The 18575-nt window shown below is 50.2% G+C and overlaps 1 protein-coding gene across 1 annotated transcript in view; it reads left to right on the top strand.

Annotated features, from left to right (window-relative positions):
• The window catches only part of PELP1 (proline, glutamate and leucine rich protein 1), a 90787-nt gene that overhangs the window by 33204 nt on the left and 39008 nt on the right, over positions 1-18575 (top strand). The window contains exon 16 of the mRNA XM_063930955.1: positions 37-1317. Within this exon, the coding sequence (XP_063787025.1) occupies positions 37-1317 (1281 nt within the window). The remainder of the gene's footprint in view (positions 1-36; positions 1318-18575) is intronic.

Raw genomic sequence — 18575 nt, 5'->3', positions numbered from 1 at the left:
GATGCTTTTACTGCATGTGTTCTTTCCTCGTTGCAGGTCTCGATGTTCTGCACGGAGGCCCTTGCCATTTGCAGAGTTATCATTCATCCCCGTGTGCCCACTCTCCAACGCCCCCTTCCACAACATGGGCCCCGTCCCCCTCTGCAGGCTGATGTGCCAACCCAGCGACTCCCTGCTCCACTGACATTCCCTGCCCCATCTCTAGCAAATCATCTTTCCGCCAGGACCACAGTTTCTCTACAGCCAATGGAGCCTCCAGTTGCCACACCTGTGCCCTCACAGCTGGAGACTTTTGGTGGAAAGACGCCACGACCAGTCTTCATCCACTACGAGAAAGAAGAGGCCTCCGACGTGGAGATCTCTTTGGAGAGTGACTCGGATGACAGCGTAGTAATTGTACCTGAAGGTCTCCTACAAAAGCCTGCACCTAAACCTGAGCCTTCTCCACCCTCTGTCAAACCTCCGCTCGAAGAGGCAATGGAGCTTCCCGCTCCAGCTGTTGCTTCACCACCCACTGCAGCTGTGCTGTCACCGCCACCTCCTGCCTGCCCTGGTCCCTCCCCTGGGCCAGCACAACTGCCAGTTGTTGCTGAATTGCCCCCTCCTCCACCAGAAGGTGACATGGTAATTAACATCAATAGCACCGACGAAGAAGAGGAGGAGGAGGAGGAGGATGATGAGGAAGAAGAGATGTTTGATGAGGACGAGGATGAATTTTATGATGAGGACGAAGAAGACTTAGAGGGGATGGATGAGGAGGAAGAAGACTACTATGATGAAGAGGAATGTCTAACAGAAGAGGAGGAAGATGAGGAGGACCTGGAGGGTGAAGAAGAGGAAGAGGAGGGAGAGGAAGAAGAGGGTTTAATACATGAAGACATGCAAATTACTCCTGACTTGAAGGCAATGCATGATGCCGTGGAGGCAATGCATGAAGAGCATAAACCAGTAATGCATGAGGCAGAGCCAGAGGAGGGTCCCCCACGTCTGTCACCTGTTGAGGAGGAGAGTTGCGATACGGGTCTGCTGATGTTGGTGGAAAGTGAAGAACGGGAGGCTCAAGAAGAAGTTTCTGAGGACAGGGACCCAGAGGACGAGGTCATAAACAGCCCACCCCCACCTCCACCCCCTGTGCTGACGCCGCCAGCCTCTTCTCCAATTCCCGCTCAGGAAGAGGAGAGTGCGGCGCCAGAGTCTGAACCTTTGCCAGAGCCTGAATCGCCTGTGGTCTCTGAAGAGCCAGCGAAGAAGGAGGAAGAGCATAAAAGGCCTGAGGTGGTGGGGGAGGAAGAAGAGGAGGTCCTTGAGGAATCGGAGGTAGGCGGGTGATAAGAGAATAAGAGATAAGCATGAGGGGATTATAGGATGTTCAAGACAAAATTGAGGTATTATCTGCTTGAACACAAGTAGATTCAGAGCTGTATGCTATTTACAGGTTAACATTAGAAGCAGTTAATAGGGTAGCGATTGATGTCCTTACGCCGTGTGCCTCAGTTCTTTTGATTTAACCATCTGTGCTGAAGCCTGGATTTCACTAAAACCTGCTCTGTTAGTGTGCCCCGAGCACCGAGGTTGGGAATTCCTGGTATAAGTAATGCGTTTCCTGATAACATTCAGATATTGCAGTTATCATAGAGCATGGGTCTTCAACCTGTGGCCCCCCCAGCTGCTGTGGAACTACACATCCCAGCATGCCCTGCCTCAGTTTTAGTATACCTTAATAGCAAACCTGTGGCAGGACTTGCTGGGATATGTAGTTTAACAGCAGCTGGAGGTCTACCGGTTGAAGCCCCATGTCATAGAGCAGCGTTTTTCAACCCATGTGCCGCGGCACACTAGTGTGCCGCAGCTGGATGACAAGTGTGCCGCAGAGTCAGAACCGCCTTCACTAACTGTGGACCCGGACAGCGGACACGCGGGCAGCGCTGGACTCTTCTGGGAGCACCTGAGCCGTGACCTATAGCAACGCGGCGGCATGACATCATAGGTCATGTGCCACATAGCATGGCTGGCAGCATGCCAACCCGCCAGCCCGTATGACCGTCTGCCGTACAACCCGCACGTCGGTCCCACTCGCCAGCTAGCCAGCCTGCATGCACGCCTGTCTACCGCTCACAGCTCTGCACTGTGAGCCGATGAGGGACCTGAGCTCCTTTCTCTTCAACCAATGTGTTTGTTTTTATTTCTGAGATTGTTTTTTATTTCTGAGGGGTTAAGTGTTTGTTTTTATTTCTGAGGGGGCCAGTGTTTGTTTTTATTTCTGAGGGGGCCAGTGTTTGTTTTTATTTCTGAGGGGGCCAGTGTTTGTTTTTATTTCTGAGGGGGCAAGTGTTTGTTTTTTTTATTCTGAGGGGGCAAGTGTTTTTTGCTTTTATTTCTGAGGGGGCCATTGGTTTTTTTTTATTCTGAGGGGGCCAAATGTGTGTGGTGTTTTTCTGTGGGGGCGAATGTGTTTATTTTTTCTCTTACGTCCTAGAGGATGCTGGGGACTCCGTAAGGACCATGGGGTATAGACTGGCTCCGCAGGAGACATGGGCACTATAAAGAACTTTTATTATGGGTGTTCTCTGGCTCCTCCCTCTATGCCCCTCCTCCAGACCTCAGTTAGATCCTGTGCCCAGAGGAGAGAGGGTGCATTACAGGGAGCTCTCCTGAGTTTCTCTGAAAAATTATTTTGTTAGGTTTTTTATGTTCAGGGAGCACTGCTGGCAACAGGCTCCCTGCATCGTGGGACTGAGGGGAGAGAAGCAGACCTACTTAAGTGATAGGCTCTGCTTCTTAGGCTACTGGACACCATTGGCTCCAGAGGGAGTCGGAACGAAGGTTCCCCCCTGCCGTTCGTCCCAGAGCCGCGCCGCCATCCTCCTCACAGAGCCGGAAGATAGAAGTCGGGTGAGTATAAGAAGAAAAGAAGACTTCAAGGCGGCAGAAGACTTCAGATCTTCACTGGGGTAAGCGCGCAGCGGTGATGCTGCGCGCCATTGCTCCCACATGCTACACACACTGACAGCACTGATGGGTGCAGGGCGCAGGGGGGGGGCGCCCTGGGCAGCAATATAAACCTCTGGATGGCATTATATAGATATTAGGCTGCGGAGGCAGTTAATAGATAAATCCCCTGCCATTTTTCATACAATTGAGCGGGACCGAAGCCCGCCGCTGGAGGGGGTGGAACTTGGTCCTTCAGCACTAACCAGCGCCATTTTCTCCGGAGAACGCTGCAGAGAAGCTGGCTCCCCGGACTCTCCCCTGCTGAACACGGTGACAGAGGGTTGAAAAGAAGGGGGGGGGGGGGGGGCACTTGTAAGGCGCAGTGAGTGTATTACATGATTAGATATATAAAAAGCGCTGTTATCTGGGAAATTGTTTCCAGTGTGAGTTGGCGCTGGGTGTGTGCTGGCATACTCTCTCTCTCTCTCTCTCTCTCTCTCTCTCTCTCTCCAAAGGGCCTTGTTGGGGAACTGTCCCCTTATAGATATATCCCTGTGTGTGTGGGGTTGTCGGTACGTGTGTGTCGGCATGTCTGAAGCAGAAGGCTCATCTAAGGAGGAGGTGGAGCAGATGATTGGTGTCTTCGTCGGCAACGCCGACTCATGATTGGATGGACATGTGGAATATGTTAAATGCAAATGTCAACTTATTACATAAGAGAATGGACAAAGCAGAGTCCAGAGAAAAAGCAGGGAGTCAATCCACGGATTGGACTGGGTCACAGGGCCCTTCAGGGTCTCAAACGTCCCCTATCCCAAATAGCAGACACTAATACCGACACGGATTCTGACTCCAGTGTCGACTACGATGATGCAAAGTTACACCCAAGGGTGTCCAAAAGTATTCATTATATGATTATTGCAATAAAAGATGTTTTGCATATCATTGATGACCACTCTGTCCCTGACACGAGGGTATGCATGTATAAGGAAAAGAAACCTGAGGTAACCTTTCCCCCATCTCATGAACTGAATGAAGTATTTGAAAAAGCTTGGGAAACTCCAGACAAAAAACTGCAGATTCCCAAGAGGATTCTTATGGCGTATCCTTTCCCTGCACATGACAGGGTACGGTGGGAATCCTCGCCCAGGGTAGACAAGGCTTTAACGCGTCTGTCCAAGAAGGTGGCGTTACCGTCTCCAGACACGGCAGCCCTCAAGGATCCTGCTGATCGCTGACAGGAAACAACCTTAAAATCTATTTATACACATACGGGTGCTTTGCTCAGGCCAGCGATAGCATCGGCATGGGTTTGTAGCGCAGTTGCTGCGTGGACAGATACCTTATCAGCTGACTTTGATACCCTAGACAGGGATACCATTTTACTGACCTTAGGTCACATTAAAGACGCAGTCTTATATATGAGAAACGCTCAAAGAGACGTTGGGCTGCTTGGTTCCAGAGCCAACGCCATGGCTATTTCGGCGAGAAGAGCTCTGTGGACCCGCCAATGGACTGGTGATGCAGACTCAAAGAAGCATATGGAGGTTTTACCTTTAAAAGGGTGAAATTTTGTTTGGGGATGGTCTTGCGGACCTGGTTTCCGCAGCTACCGCGGGTAATTCTACCTTTTTGTTCCCCATCAACAACAAAAGAAAACTCCACAGTATCAGATGCAGTCCTTTCGGTCGCATAAGGCCAGAAGAGGTCGGGGCTCCTCTTTCCTCGCCAGAGGTAAGGGTAGAGGAAAGAGGACACCTGCTTCGGCTAGTTCCCAGGAGCAGAAGTCCTCCCCGGCTTCTGCTAAATCCACCGCATGACGCTGGGGCTCCACTGAGGGAGTCCGCACCGGTGGGGGCACGTCTTCGACTCTTCAGCGAGGTCTGGGTTCTTTCAGACGTGGATCCTTGGGCGATGGAAATTGTTTCCCAAGGCTACAAACTGGAATTCGAAGAGGTGCCCCCTCGCCGACTTTTCAAGTCGGCCTTGCCAGCTTCTCCTCCGGAGAGGGAAGTAGTATTGGCTGCAATTCAAAAGCTGTGTCAACAGCAAGTGATTCTCAAGGTTCCCCTGGTACAACAGGGAAAAGGGTACTATTCAACCCTGTTCGTGGTCCCGAAGCCGGATGGTTCGGTCAGACCCATTTTTAAATCTAAAATCCCTAAACTTGTACTTGAAAAAGTTCAAATTCAAGATGGAATCGCTCAGGGCAGTGATCTCCAGCCTGGAAGGAGGGGATTTTATGGTATCACTGGACGTGAAGGATGCCTACCTTCATGTCCCTATATATCCTCCTCATCAGGAGTTCCTGAGATTCGCTGTACAAGACTGTCATTACCAGTTTCAGGCGTTGCCGTTTGGTGAAAATCCTCGGCGCCGTGGAAAGCCCAAAGTGATGGCGGAGATGATGGTGCTCCTGCGCAGGCAGGGAGTCACAATTATCCCATACTTGGACGATCTCCTGATAAAAGCGAGATCGAGAGATCAATTGCTGAAGAGCGTTTCGCTCTCCCTGAGAGTGCTACAACAGCACGGTTGGATTCTCAATCTGCCAAAGTCACAATTGACTCCAACGACTCGACTATCATTCCTAGAAATGATTCTGGACACGGAACAGAAGAGGGTTTTTCTCCCAATGGAAAAAGCCCAGGACCTCCAGAACATGGTCAGAGACCTGCTAAAACCAAAAAGAGTGTCTGTTCATCAATGCACTCGAGTTCTGGGGAAAATGGTGGCAGCCTACGAGGCCATCCCCTTCGGCAGGTTCCATGCGAGGACATTTCAGTGGGACCTTCTGGACAAGTGGTCGGGGTCCCATCTACAAATACATCAGAAGATAAGCCTGTCCCCCAGGGCCAGGGTCTCTCTCCTGTGGTGGCTGCAGAGTGTTCACCTTCTAGAGGGTCGCAGGTTCGGCATTCAAGACTGGGTTCTGGTAACCACGGACGCGAGCCTCCGAGGATGGGGAGCAGTCACACAAGGAAGAAATTTTCAGGGACTATGGTCAAGCCAGGAGGCTGGTCCACACATCAACGTGCTGGAATTGAGGGCCATATACAACGGCCTACGACAAGCGGAGAATCTTCTTCGCGACCTACCGGTGCTGATTCAATCAGACAACGTCACAGCCGTGGCTCATGTAAACCGCCAAGGCGGGACAAGGAGCAGAGTGGCGTGGTCGGAAGCCACCAGGATTCTTCGCTGGGCGGAAAATCACGTAAGCGTTCTGTCAGCGGTTTTCATACCGGGAGTGGACAACTGGGAAGCAGACTTCCTCAGCAGACACGATCTCTATCCAGGAGAGTGGGGACTTCATCAAGAAGTCTTTGCAGAGATAGGAAGTCATTGGGGACTTCCTCAAATAGACATGATGGCTTCACGCCTCAACAAAAAGCTTCGGAGGTATTGTGCCAGGTCAAGGGACCCTAAGGCAGTTGCGGTAGACGCCCTAGTGACACCTTGGGTGTTTCAGTCGGTCTATGTGTTTCCTCCTCTGCCTCTCATCTCAAAAATTTTGAGAATCATAAGATGAAAAAGAGTACTGACAATACACGTTGTTCCAGATTGGCCTCGAATGCCCTGGTATTCAGATCTTCAGCAAATTATCACAGAAGATCTGTGGCCTCTTCCTCTCAGGGAGGACCTGCTGCAGCAGGGGCCCTGCGTATTCCAAGACTTACCGCTGCTACTTTTGACGGCATGGCGGTTGAACACCGAATCGTAGCTCGGAGAGGTATTCCGGAGGAAGTCATACCTACTCTGATAAAGGCTAGGAAGGAGGTGACGGTGAAACATTATCACCGTGTCTGGAGGAAGTTTGTATATTGGTGTGAGGCCAAGAATGCTCCTACGGAAGACTTCCATCTGGGCCGTTTTCTCCACTTTCTACAGACAGGAGTAGATATGGGCCTGAAGTTAGGGCCGAAATCTGTACCTTAATGGAGCCTATCTATATTCTTTCAGAAGGAATTGGCTTCTCTCCCAGAAGTCCAGACTTTTGTGAAGGGAGTGCTGCACATACAGCCTCCTTTTGTGCCCCCAGTGGCACCATGGGACCTTAACGTCGTGTTAAGGTTCCTAACATCTCATTGGTTTGAGCCTCTTCAAAAGGTGGAATTAAAATTTCTCACTTGGAAGGTGGTCATGTTATTGGCCTTGGCATCTGCAAGGCGGGTGTCCGAATTGGCGGCCTTGTCTCACAAGAGTCCCTATTTGATTTTCCATGTGGATAGAGCAGAGTTGAGGACTCGTCCACAATTTTTGCCTAAGGTGGTTTCTTCTTTTCATATGAACCAACCTATTGTGGTGCCTGTGGCTACGGGGCACTTGGAGGATTCCAAGTCCCTGGATGTAGTCAGGGCCTTAAATATTTATGTAGCCAGGACGGCTAGGGTTAGAAAAACAGAGGCTCTGTTTGTCCTGTATGCAGCCAACAAGGTTGGCGCTCCTGCTTCTAAGCAGACTATTGCTCGCTGGATCTGTAACACGATTCAGCAGGCTCATTCTACGGCAGGATTGCCGTTAACGAATTCGGTAAAGGCCCATTCCACTAGGAAGGTGGGCTCTTCTTGGGCGGCTGCCCGAGGCGTCTCGGCACTACAGCTTTGCCGAGCAGCTACTTGGTCGGGTTCAAACACTTTTGCAAAATTCTACAAGTTTGATACCTTGGCTGATGAGGACCTTGCGTTTGCTCAATCGGTGCTGCAGAGTCATCCGCACTCTCCCGCCCGGTTTGGAGCTTTGGTATAATCCCCATGGTCCTTACGGAGTCCCCAGTATCCTCTAGGACTTAAGAGAAAATAAGATCTTAAACCTACCGGTAAATCTTTTTCTCGTAGTCCGTAGAGGATGCTGGGCGCCCGTCCCAGTGCGGACTAAATCTGCAAGACTTGTATATAGTTACATAAGGGTTATGTTACAGTTGGGATCGGTTTTCGACTGATACTGTTTCTTATTCATACTGTTAACTGGTTGTGTATATTCCAGGTTATACGGTGTGATTGGTGTGGGCTGGTATGAATCTTGCCCTTAGATTCATAAAATCCTTTCCTCATATTGTCCATCTCCTCTGGGCACAGTTTCTCTAACTGAGGTCTGGAGGAGGGGCATAGAGGGAGGAGCCAGTGCACACCCATACTAAAAGTTCTTTATAGTGCCCATGTGTCCTGCGGAGCCCGTCTATACCCCATGGTCCTTACGGAGTCCCCAGCATCCTCTACGGACTAGGAGAAAAAGATTTGCCGGTAGGTTTAAACTCTTTTCTCTAACGTCCTAGTGGATGCTGGGGACTCCGAAAGGACCATGGGGATAGCGGCTCCGCAGGAGACTGGGCACAAAGTAAAAGCTTTAGGACTAGCTGGTGTGCACTGGCTCCTCCCCCTATGACCCTCCTCCAAGCCTCAGTTAGATTTTGTGCCCGAACGAGAAGGGTGCAATCTAGGTGGCTCTCCTGAGCTGCTTAGAGTAAAAGTTTTAAATAGGTTTTTTATTTTCAGTGAGACCTGCTGGCAACAGGCTCACTGCATCGAGGGACTTAGGGGAGAGAAACGAACTCACCTGCGTGCAGAGTGGATTGGGTTTCTTAGGCTACTGGACATTAGCTCCAGAGGGACGATCACAGGCCCAGCCATGGATGGGTCCCGGAGCCGCGCCGCCGGCCCCCTTACAGATGCTGAAGCAAGAAGAGGTCCATAAATCGGCGGCAGAAGACTTTCCTGTCTTCATAAGGTAGCGCACAGCACTGCAGCTGTGCGCCATTGCTCTCAGCACACTTCACACTCCGGTCACTGAGGGTGCAGGACGCTGGGGGGGGGCGTCCTGGGAAGCAATGAATTTACCTTAGTTGGCGAAAAATACATCACATATAGCTCCTGGGCTATATGGATGTATTTAACCCCTGCCAGTTTTCCAGAAAAAAGCGGGAGAAGAGCCCGCCGTGAAGGGGGCGGGGCCTATCTCCTCAGCACACAGCGCCATTTTTCCCACACAGCTCCGCTGGTAGGAAGGCTCCCAGAATCTCCCCTGCATCCTGCAACTACAGAAACAGGGTAAAAAAAGAGAGGGGGGCACTTATTTGGCAAAATAACAGATATAAGCAGCTATAAGGGATAGACACTTATTGTAAGGTTGTCCCTATACATATATAGCGCTCTGGTGTGTGCTGGCAAACTCTCCCTCTGTCTCCCCAAAGGGCTAAGTGGGTCCTGTCCTCTATCAGAGCATTCCCTGTGTGTGTGCTGGGTGTCAGTACGTGTGTGTCGACATGTATGAGGAGGAAAATGATGTGGAGGCGGAGCAATTGCCTATAATGGTGATGTCACCCCCTAGGGAGTCGACACCTGAATGGATGGCCGTAATTAAGGAATTACGTGACAGTGTCGGCACGTTACAGAAAACTGTTGACGACATGAGACAGCCGGCAGCTCAGTTAGTGCCTGTCCAGGCGTCTCAAACACCGTCAGGGGCTATTAAACGCCCATTACCTCAGTGGGTTGACACGGACCCAGACACAGACACTGACTCCAGTGTCGACGGTGAAGAAACAAACGTATTTTCCAGTAGGGCCACACGTTACATGATCACGGCAATGAAGGAGGTTTTGCACATCTGATACTGCAAGTACCACAAAAAGGGGTATTATGTGGGGTGTGAAAAAACTACCCGTAGTTTTTCCTGAATCAGATGAATTGAATGAAGTGTGTGATGAAGCGTGGGTTACCCCCGACAGAAAACTGCTAATTTCTAAAAAATTATTGGCACTATATCCCTTCCCACCAGAGGTTAGGGCTCGTTGGGAAACACCCCCTAGGGTGGATAAGGCGCTCACACGCTTATCAAAACAAGTGGCGTTACCGTCTCCAGAAACGGCCGCCCTTAAGGAGCCAGCAGATAGGAGGCTGGAAAATATCCTTAAAGGTATATACACACATACTGGTGTTATACTGCGACCAGCAATCGCCTCAGCCTGGATGTGCAGTGCTGGGGTGGCTTGGTCGGATTCCCTAACTGAAAATATTGATACCCTGGACAGGGACAATATATTATTGACTATAGAGCATTTAAAGGATGCATTCCTATATATGCGAGATGCACAGAGAGACATTTGCACTCTGGCATCAAGAGTAAGTGCGATGTCCATTTCTGCCAGAAGAGGATTATGGACGTGACAGTGGTCAGGGGATGCGGATTCCAAACGGCATATGGAAGTATTGCCGTATAAAGGGGAGGAGTTATTTGGGGGCGGTCTATCGGACCTGGTGGCCACGGCAACGGCTGGGAAATCCACCTTTTTTACCCCAAGTCACCTCGCAGCAGAAAAAGATACCGCCTTTTCAGGCTCAGTCCTTTCGTCCCCATAAGGGCAAGCGGGCAAAAGGCCACTCATATCTGCCCCGGGGCAGAGGAAGGGGAAAAAGACTACAACAGACAGCTTCTTCCCACGACCAGAAGCCCTCCCCCGCTTCTGCCAAGTCCTCAGCATGACGCTGGGGCCTTACAAGCGGACTCAGGCACGGTGGGGGCCCGTCTCAAGAATTTCAGCGCGCAGTGGGCTCACTCGCAAGTGGACCCCTGGATCCTGCAGGTAGTATCTCAGGGGTACAAATTGGAATTCGAGACGTCTCCCCCTCGCCGGTTCTTGAAGTCTGCTTTACCAACGTCTACCCCCGACAGGGAGGCGGTATTGGAAGCCATTCACAAGCTGTATTCCCAGCAGGTGATAATCAAGGTACCCCTCCTACAACAGGGAAAGGGGTATTACTCCACGCTGTTTGTGGTACCGAAGCCGGACGGCTCGGTGAGACCCATTTTAAATCTGAAAACCTTGAACACTTACATAAAAAGGTTCAAGTTCAAGATGGAGTCACTCAGAGCTGTGATAGCGAACCTGGAAGAAGGGGACTATATGGTGTCTCTGGACATCAAGGATGCTTACCTCCATGTCCCAATTTGCCCTTCTCACCAAGGGTACCTCAGGTTTGTGGTACAGAACTGTCACTATCCGTTTCAGACGCTGCCGTTTGGATTGTCCACGGCACCCCGGGTCTTTACCAAGGTAATGGCCGAAATGATGATTCTTCTTCGAAGAAAAGGCGTCTTAATTATCCCTTACTTGGACGATCTCCTGATAAGGGCAAGGTCCAGAGAACAGTTAGAGGTCGGAGTAGCACTATCGCAAATAGTACTACGACAGCACGGATGGATTCTAAATATTCCAAAATCGCAGCTGATTCCGACGACACGTCTGCTGTTCCTAGGGATGATTCTGGAAGGTGTTTCTCCCGGAAGAGAAAGCCAGGGAGTTATCCGACCTAGTCAGGAAACTCCTAAGACCAGGCCAGGTGTCAGTGCATCAGTGCACAAGGGTCCTGGGAAAGATGGTGGCTTCTTACGAAGCGATTCCATTCGGCAGATTCCACGCAAGAACTTTTCAGTTGGATCTGCTAGACAAATGGTCCGGATCGCATCTTCAAATGCATCAGCGGATAACCCTGTCTCCAAGGACAAGGGTGTCTCTCCTGTAGTGGTTACAGAGTGCTCATCTCCTAGAGGGCCGCAGATTCAGCATTCAGGATTGGGTCCTGGTGACCACGGATGCCAGCCTGAGAGGCTGGGGAGCAGTCACACAGGGAAAAAATTTCCAGGGCTTGTGGTCAAGCCTGGAAACGTCACTTCACATAAATATCCTGGAACTAAGGGCCATTTACAATGCCCTAAGTCAGGCAAGGCCTCTGCTTCAGGGTCAGCCAGTATTGATCCAGTCGGACAACATCACGGCAGTCGCCCGCGTAAACAGACAGGGCGGCACAAGAAGCAGGAGGGCAATGACGGAAGTGGCAAGGATTCTTCGCTGGGCGGAAAATCATGTGATAGCACTGTCAGCAGTGTTCATTCCGGGAGTGGACAACTGGGAAGCAGACTTCCTCAGCAGACACGATCTTCACCCGGGGGAGTGGGGACTTCACCCGGAAGTCTTCCACATGATTGTAAACCGTTGGGAAAAACCAAAGGTGGACATGATGGCGTCTCGCCTCAACAAAAAACTGGACAGATATTGTTCCAGGTCAAGGGACCCTCAGGCAATAGCTGTGGACGCTCTGGTAACACCGTGGGTGTACCGGTCAGTGTATGTGTTCCCTCCTCTTCCTCTCATACCAAAAGTACTGAGAATCATAAGAAGGAGAGGAGTAAAGACTATACTCGTGGCTCCGGATTGGCCAAGAAGGACTTGGTACCCGGAAATTCAAGAGATGCTCACGGAAGACCCGTGGCCTCTACCTCTAAGACAGGACCTGCTCCAGCAGGGACCATGTCTGTTCCAAGACTTACCGCGGCTGCGTTTGACGGCATGGCGGTTGAACGCCGGATCCTGAAGGAAAAAGGCATTCCGGATGAAGTCATCCCTACCCTGATCAAAGCCAGGAAGGATATAACCGTACAACATTATCACCGTATTTGGCGTAAATATGTTGCGTGGTGCGAGGCCAGGAAGGCCCCTACGGAGGAATTTCAACTGGGCCGATTCCTGCATTTCCTGCAAACAGGACAGTCTATGGGCCTCAAATTAGGGTCCATTAAGGTTCAAATTTCGGCCCTGTCGATATTCTTCCAAAAAGAACTAGCTTCTGTACCTGAAGTTCAGACGTTTGTCAAGGGAGTACTGCATATACAGCCTCCTTTTGTGCCTCCAGTGGCACCTTGGGATCTCAATGTAGTGTTGGGATTCCTAAAATCACATTGGTTTGAACCACTCACCACTGTGGACTTGAAGTATCTCACTTGGAAAGTGGTAATGCTGTTAGCCCTGGCTTCAGCCAGGCGTGTATCAGAATTGGCGGCTTTATCCTATAAAAGCCCTTACCTAATTTTTCATACGGACAGGGCAGAATTGAGGACTCGTCCTCAATTTCTCCCTAAGGTGGTTTCAGCATTTCACTTAAACCAACCTATCGTGGTGCCTGCGGCTACTAGGGACTTGGAGGATTCCAAGTTGCTGGACGTAGTCAGGGCCCTGAAAATATACGTTTCCAGGACGGCTGGAGTCAGAAAATCTGACTCGCTGTTTATCCTGTATGCACCCAACAAGCTGGGTGCTCCTGCTTCTAAGCAGACGATTGCTCGTTGGATTTGTAGTACAATTCAGCTTGCACATTCTGTGGCAGGCCTGCCACAGCCAAAATCTATAAAAGCCCATTCCACACGGAAAGTGGGCTCATCTTGGGCGGCTGCCCGAGGGGTCTCGGCTTTACAACTTTGCCGAGCAGCTACTTGGTCAGGGGCAAACACGTTTGCTAAATTCTACAAATTTGATACCCTGGCTGAGGAGGACCTGGAGTTCTCTCATTCGGTGCTGCAGAGTCATCCGCACTCTCCCGCCCGTTTGGGAGCTTTGGTATAATCCCCATGGTCCTTTCGGAGTCCCCAGCATCCACTAGGACGTTAGAGAAAATAAGAATTTACTTACCGATAATTCTATTTCTCATAGTCCGTAGTGGATGCTGGGCGCCCATCCCAAGTGCGGATTGTCTGCATTACTTGTACATAGTTATTGTTACAAAAATCGGGTTATTGTTGTTGTGAGCCATCTTTTCAGAGGCTCCTTCTGTTATCATGCTGTTAACTGGGTTCAGATCACAAGTTGTACGGTGTGATTGGTGTGGCTGGTATGAGTCTTACCCGGGATTCAAAATCCTTCCTTATTGTGTACGCTCGTCCGGGCACAGTATCCTAACTGAGGCTTGGAGGAGGGTCATAGGGGGAGGAGCCAGTGCACACCAGCTAGTCCTAAAGCTTTTACTTTGTGCCCAGTCTCCTGCGGAGCCGCTATCCCCATGGTCCTTTCGGAGTCCCCAGCATCCACTACGGACTATGAGAAATAGAATTATCGGTAAGTAAATTCTTATTATTATTACTGTGAGTGCCCATGTGTTTCTTTTATTACCGTGGGGGCCATTGTGTGTGTTTTTCCCGTAGAGGACTGGTGGTGTGCGGTGAGTTGAAAATCACTGTCATAGAGCCTCTAATGATGGCCCTTCTCTAGGGTTTTTTTTTTTTTGACTCTTGGAATAGAGGGAACACACCAGCATGAGACCAAACCTAGCAAGGACGTCCTGTAATCCAGGGACAAACAGAGTGTAACAAATGGCGGAATTCCAAGATGTATCAAACCCAACGGTTTTACGCACATCTCAGAATGTTTCCGATCTGCACGTGCGCAGGATCTGTGTTTGCGATGGTGGTTGCAGGGCCCCCTAAGTTACAGGGTAGTGGAGTTGACGGCCAGCATTCCAGAAAACAGTGACACGTCTGCCCCGTCGGCCTTGCATTGAATAGGTCGGAACTGCTGTGTCTCCGACAAGACGGTAGTTTCTGACAGGTATTGAATATACCCCTAGGTCGGCAATATCACAGATGCCCATCTTAACAAGGCAAAGAGTGGTATGGGCGCTGTGGAATTCATAATACATTTGTTGGTTTTGGGCACAAGGCGTAATATTGTTGGCTGAGTGTAAAATATGTCCCCACTCCTGTGCATCTGGGAATGAGCAGGCATTAACATCACTGTAAAGAAACCAGATCTTTTTCCGGCTGGGTCCACAGGTATCCACAGGATAACATTGGGATATGCCGGAACGACAGCGGAAATGGCACCAAACGGTCACAAGCTTTCTGGCCTCCCAGGATGCATCGGGGCTTCTCCATATAATCCCGCCCACTGACTCGGGCAAATCAGTTTTTTGTTTGGTGCGGCAGGAGCCGGACCATGGTCACAGGGCTGCAGTTAATAGCAGCCTGTGATTTTCAAAACAAGTAATGCAAACTATGCTTAGAGCAAGAAAGCCTTCTTCAGCTTATATTTATCATCGAATATGGCAAGCCTATATTCATTGGTGTAGTGAAAAAAAGTTTGAATCCAAGATCTTTTAAAGTATCCACGATTTTGGATTTCCTTCAAGCAGGATTGGATAAGGGGTTGAAAGTAGCTTCCTTGAGAGTTCAAGTATCAGCATTAACTGTATGGTTTCAGAGAAAGATTGCTGACTTACAGGATGTGTGTACTTTCTTTCAGGGAGTTTTACACATTCAACCTCCGTTTGTTCCTCCTGCAGCTCCCTGGGATTTGAATTTAGTTCTTAAAATCCTTCAGGGACCTCCGTTTGAACCACTTAAGAGAGCAGATCTTAAATGGCTGACGGCTAAAGTGCTCTTTCTACTGGCAATGGCGTCAGCTAGAAGAGTGTCAGATTTAGGAGCACTGTCATGTAAGTCTCCTTTTCTAATATTTTTTCCGGATAAGGCAGTTCTCAGAACTAGATCTGGTTATCTTCCGAAGGTGGTTTCAAAGTTTCACCTTAACGAGGAGATTGTAGTCCCAGCTTTTCAGGTATCAGGACTTTCTGCGGGCGAAGCGTCGCTGGACGTGGTCTGGGCGTTAAGAATCTTCATAGATCGTACTAGTGCCATCAGAAAAACAGCTTCTCTCTTCATCCTCTACGGATTTCGTAGAAGAGGATGGCCTGCTAGTAAACAGACGCTGGCAAGATGGCTCCGAATGGTAATATCAGAAGCTTATTCTCATGCAGATCTCCCTATTCCGGCTAATGTCTCTGCTCACTCTACACGTAAGGTAGGTCCTTCATGGGCAGCACAGCAGGGTGCTTCAGCAGAACAGATTTGTAAGGCAGCCACATGGTCTTCCATTAACACTTTCATTAGACATTATGCCATGGATACGTTTGCCTCTCATGACGCTGAATTCGGGCGAAAGGTTCTCCTGTCTAATCAGGAGCGACCCCACCACTAAAACTGGCTTTGGGAATCCCAATGATATCCTGTGGATAACCTGTGGACCCAGCCAGAGAAATAGAAGTTACAGTAAGAACTTACCGTTGATAACGTGAGTTCTCCTATGTCCACAGGTATCCACAGGGGTCCCACCCTGACGCATCTGATTTGAGGATCTTTACAATCACTAAACCTCTTCCCTCTTGCATGGAAGGGTGTGCATGTGTGTTCTTATCGCCTGAATAGGTTTCTACCTGATGTTCCTGCCTAAATTGCTGTGGAAATAACGGATTTGACTGAGTCAGTGGGCGGGATTATATGGAGAAGCCCCGATGCATCCTGGGAGGCCAGAAAGCTCGTGACAGTTTGGTGCCATTTCTGCTGTCGCTCCGGCATATCCCAATGTTATCCTGTGGATACCTGTGGACATAGGAGAAATCGCGTTATCAATGGTAAGTTCTTACCATAACGTCTATTTCGCTTACGTCCTAGAGGATGCTGGGGTCCACATTAGTACCATGGGATATAGATGGGTCCACCAGGAGCCATTGGCACTTTAAGAGTTTGAGAGTGTGGGCTGGCTCCTCCCTCTATGCCCCTCCTATCAGACACAGTTTAGAAAATGTACCCGGAGGAGCCGGTCACAGCTAGGGGAGCTCTACTGAGCTTTTCTAGAAAAGTTTGATTTTAGAGTTTTTTTTATTTTACAGGGAGGCTGCTGGCAACAGCCTGCCTGCAGCGAGGGACTAAGGGGGGGAGCAGTGTCCACCCTGCGGGGTCTGAGCCACTGATTCCGCTGACTGGACACTGAGCTCCAGAGGGGTCGGATCGCTCCCCACCACAGGGGACCGCTTGCCCCCCAGCAGCATGCTGCCAACCCCTTACAGAGCTGAAGAAGTGGCGAGTGAGACACCGACCCCCCCCCCCCCCCCACCTAGCAAGCGAGGGGCCGGTGTGAAGATGGCGGCATCGGGGAGGAAGCGCAGTATTAACTGCGCTCCTGTGAAGGCTCAACGGTACATGGTGCGGTGCTGTGAGGGACGCCCTGGGCCAGCGCTTACCCCCTACACTGGTCCAGAAGCCTGTCGGGGTCCTCGGATCTCAGCCAGCACTAATTCCTCTGGCCAGTATAATCCATGAAGCGCGGGAAGACAGCGCCATTTAAGGGGGCGGAGCTTCTCAGCAGACCCAGCAGCGTTTCAGCGCCATTTTCCTGCCTGTACAGCGCTGAGAAGGAGAACAGGTCCCTCCACAGCAACTCCAGCTATCTGTACACTGTACCAGGGGGCTGTAGAAGGGGAGGGAGGCTGTAATTCGACTGTGTGTCCTATTAAGGTGCACAGTCAGCGCTGACAAGGGGTCTCCCTTTGGTAAAAGCGCTGTGTGTGGGTTGGCTCCAATCTCTGTGTCTCTCTTGCCATTCTTGGGTGGGAAACTCTGTCAGCCCCCACGTGTGTGTGTGTGTAGTGTTTGGTGGTCTCCTTTAGCTATGTCCAGTGACACTGTCATATGCTGCAGAGGATGTATCCTCCCTGGATGTTCCCATTCCATGTAATCAGGATAGCACTGGTTTAGCACAAATACCAGCAAGGGAACCGGAGTGGTTTTTCTCTATCAAATCTTGGATTTCTCAGATTTCTGACAGGGTTGCAAGTAATGAATCTGCAACCCAGGTATTACAGAGCTCTATGGCAGTTTGGCCGGTTTCTGGGTACCTCAGGGCGTTCCGCTATATACCCCCACAAACATGTGCTTGTGCATGTCAAACAAGATGATACGGATTCTGACACTACAGACGGTGATGGGGATGTGTTGTGGGGTTCCGCAACTCTTGCAAAGGGGGTGCAATTGTTGATAGAGGCTATCAGGGATGTGTTGAATGTTACCGATACCACACCTGAGCAGTTTGAGGAGGTTTTTTTCCACTGAAAATAAAAAAGCCTCGCTAACCTTCCCTGCGTCAAAGGAATTGAATGCTATATTTGAGAAAGCATGGGTAAACCCTGAGAAAAAATTCCAGGTCCCTAAAAGGGTACTGGTGGCGTTTCCTTTCTCTGAGGAGGATAGGAAAAAATGAGAAAACCCGCTGATTGTTGACGCATCTGTGTCCAGACTCTCAAAGAAGGTGGTTTTACCTGTTCCAGGATTTACCGCCTTACAGGAGCCGGCTGATAGAAAAATTGCTAACACACTTAAATCAATGTACACTGCTTCAGGGGCCATATTACGTCCCACTATTGCTAGTGCATGGATTGCAAAGGCAATAGTAAAGTGGTCGGCTATCTTACTTGAGGATTTGGATACGATGGATAGGGATGACGTTGCATTATATTTACGCAACATACATGATTCAGCAGGTTTTATGGTAGAATCCATGAAAGACCTGGGTTCCATGGCTGCGGGAATCTCTTCCATGTCTGTTTCAGCTCGTCGGGGACTGTGGCTGCGCCAGTGGTCGGCTGACGCAGAATCCAGAAGAAGTGTGGAGTCCCTACCCTATACAGGTCAGGCTCTCTTTGGGGAAGCTCTAGATGCGTGGATATCCACGGCTACAGCGGGTAAGTCTCCGTTTCTTCCCTCAGCAGCACCTGCTCCGGAAAAAATCCTACTCTTCATCTGCAACGCTGCCCTTTCGGCCTAACAAGCCTAGAAAGGCCAGGCCGTCCAATACCTTCTTTAGGGGAGGTCGAGTTAAGTCCAAGAAACCTGCCGCTGCAGGTTCCCAGGAACAAAAACCTGCTTCAGGTACGCCAAAGTCCTCCGCATGACGGTGGACCGCGCGGCCTGGAGGTGGGGCCGGAGGGAGCGAGACTCAGACACTTCAGTCACGTCTGGGTATCGTCCGGCCTGGATCCCTGGGT

The sequence above is a fragment of the Pseudophryne corroboree genome, chromosome 6 (assembly GCF_028390025.1).
Source record: "Pseudophryne corroboree isolate aPseCor3 chromosome 6, aPseCor3.hap2, whole genome shotgun sequence".
NCBI classification, from domain to species: domain Eukaryota; kingdom Metazoa; phylum Chordata; class Amphibia; order Anura; family Myobatrachidae; genus Pseudophryne; species Pseudophryne corroboree.
Note: the sequence above shows the minus strand (reverse complement) of the source record. Positions and strands in the feature narration are given on the sequence as shown.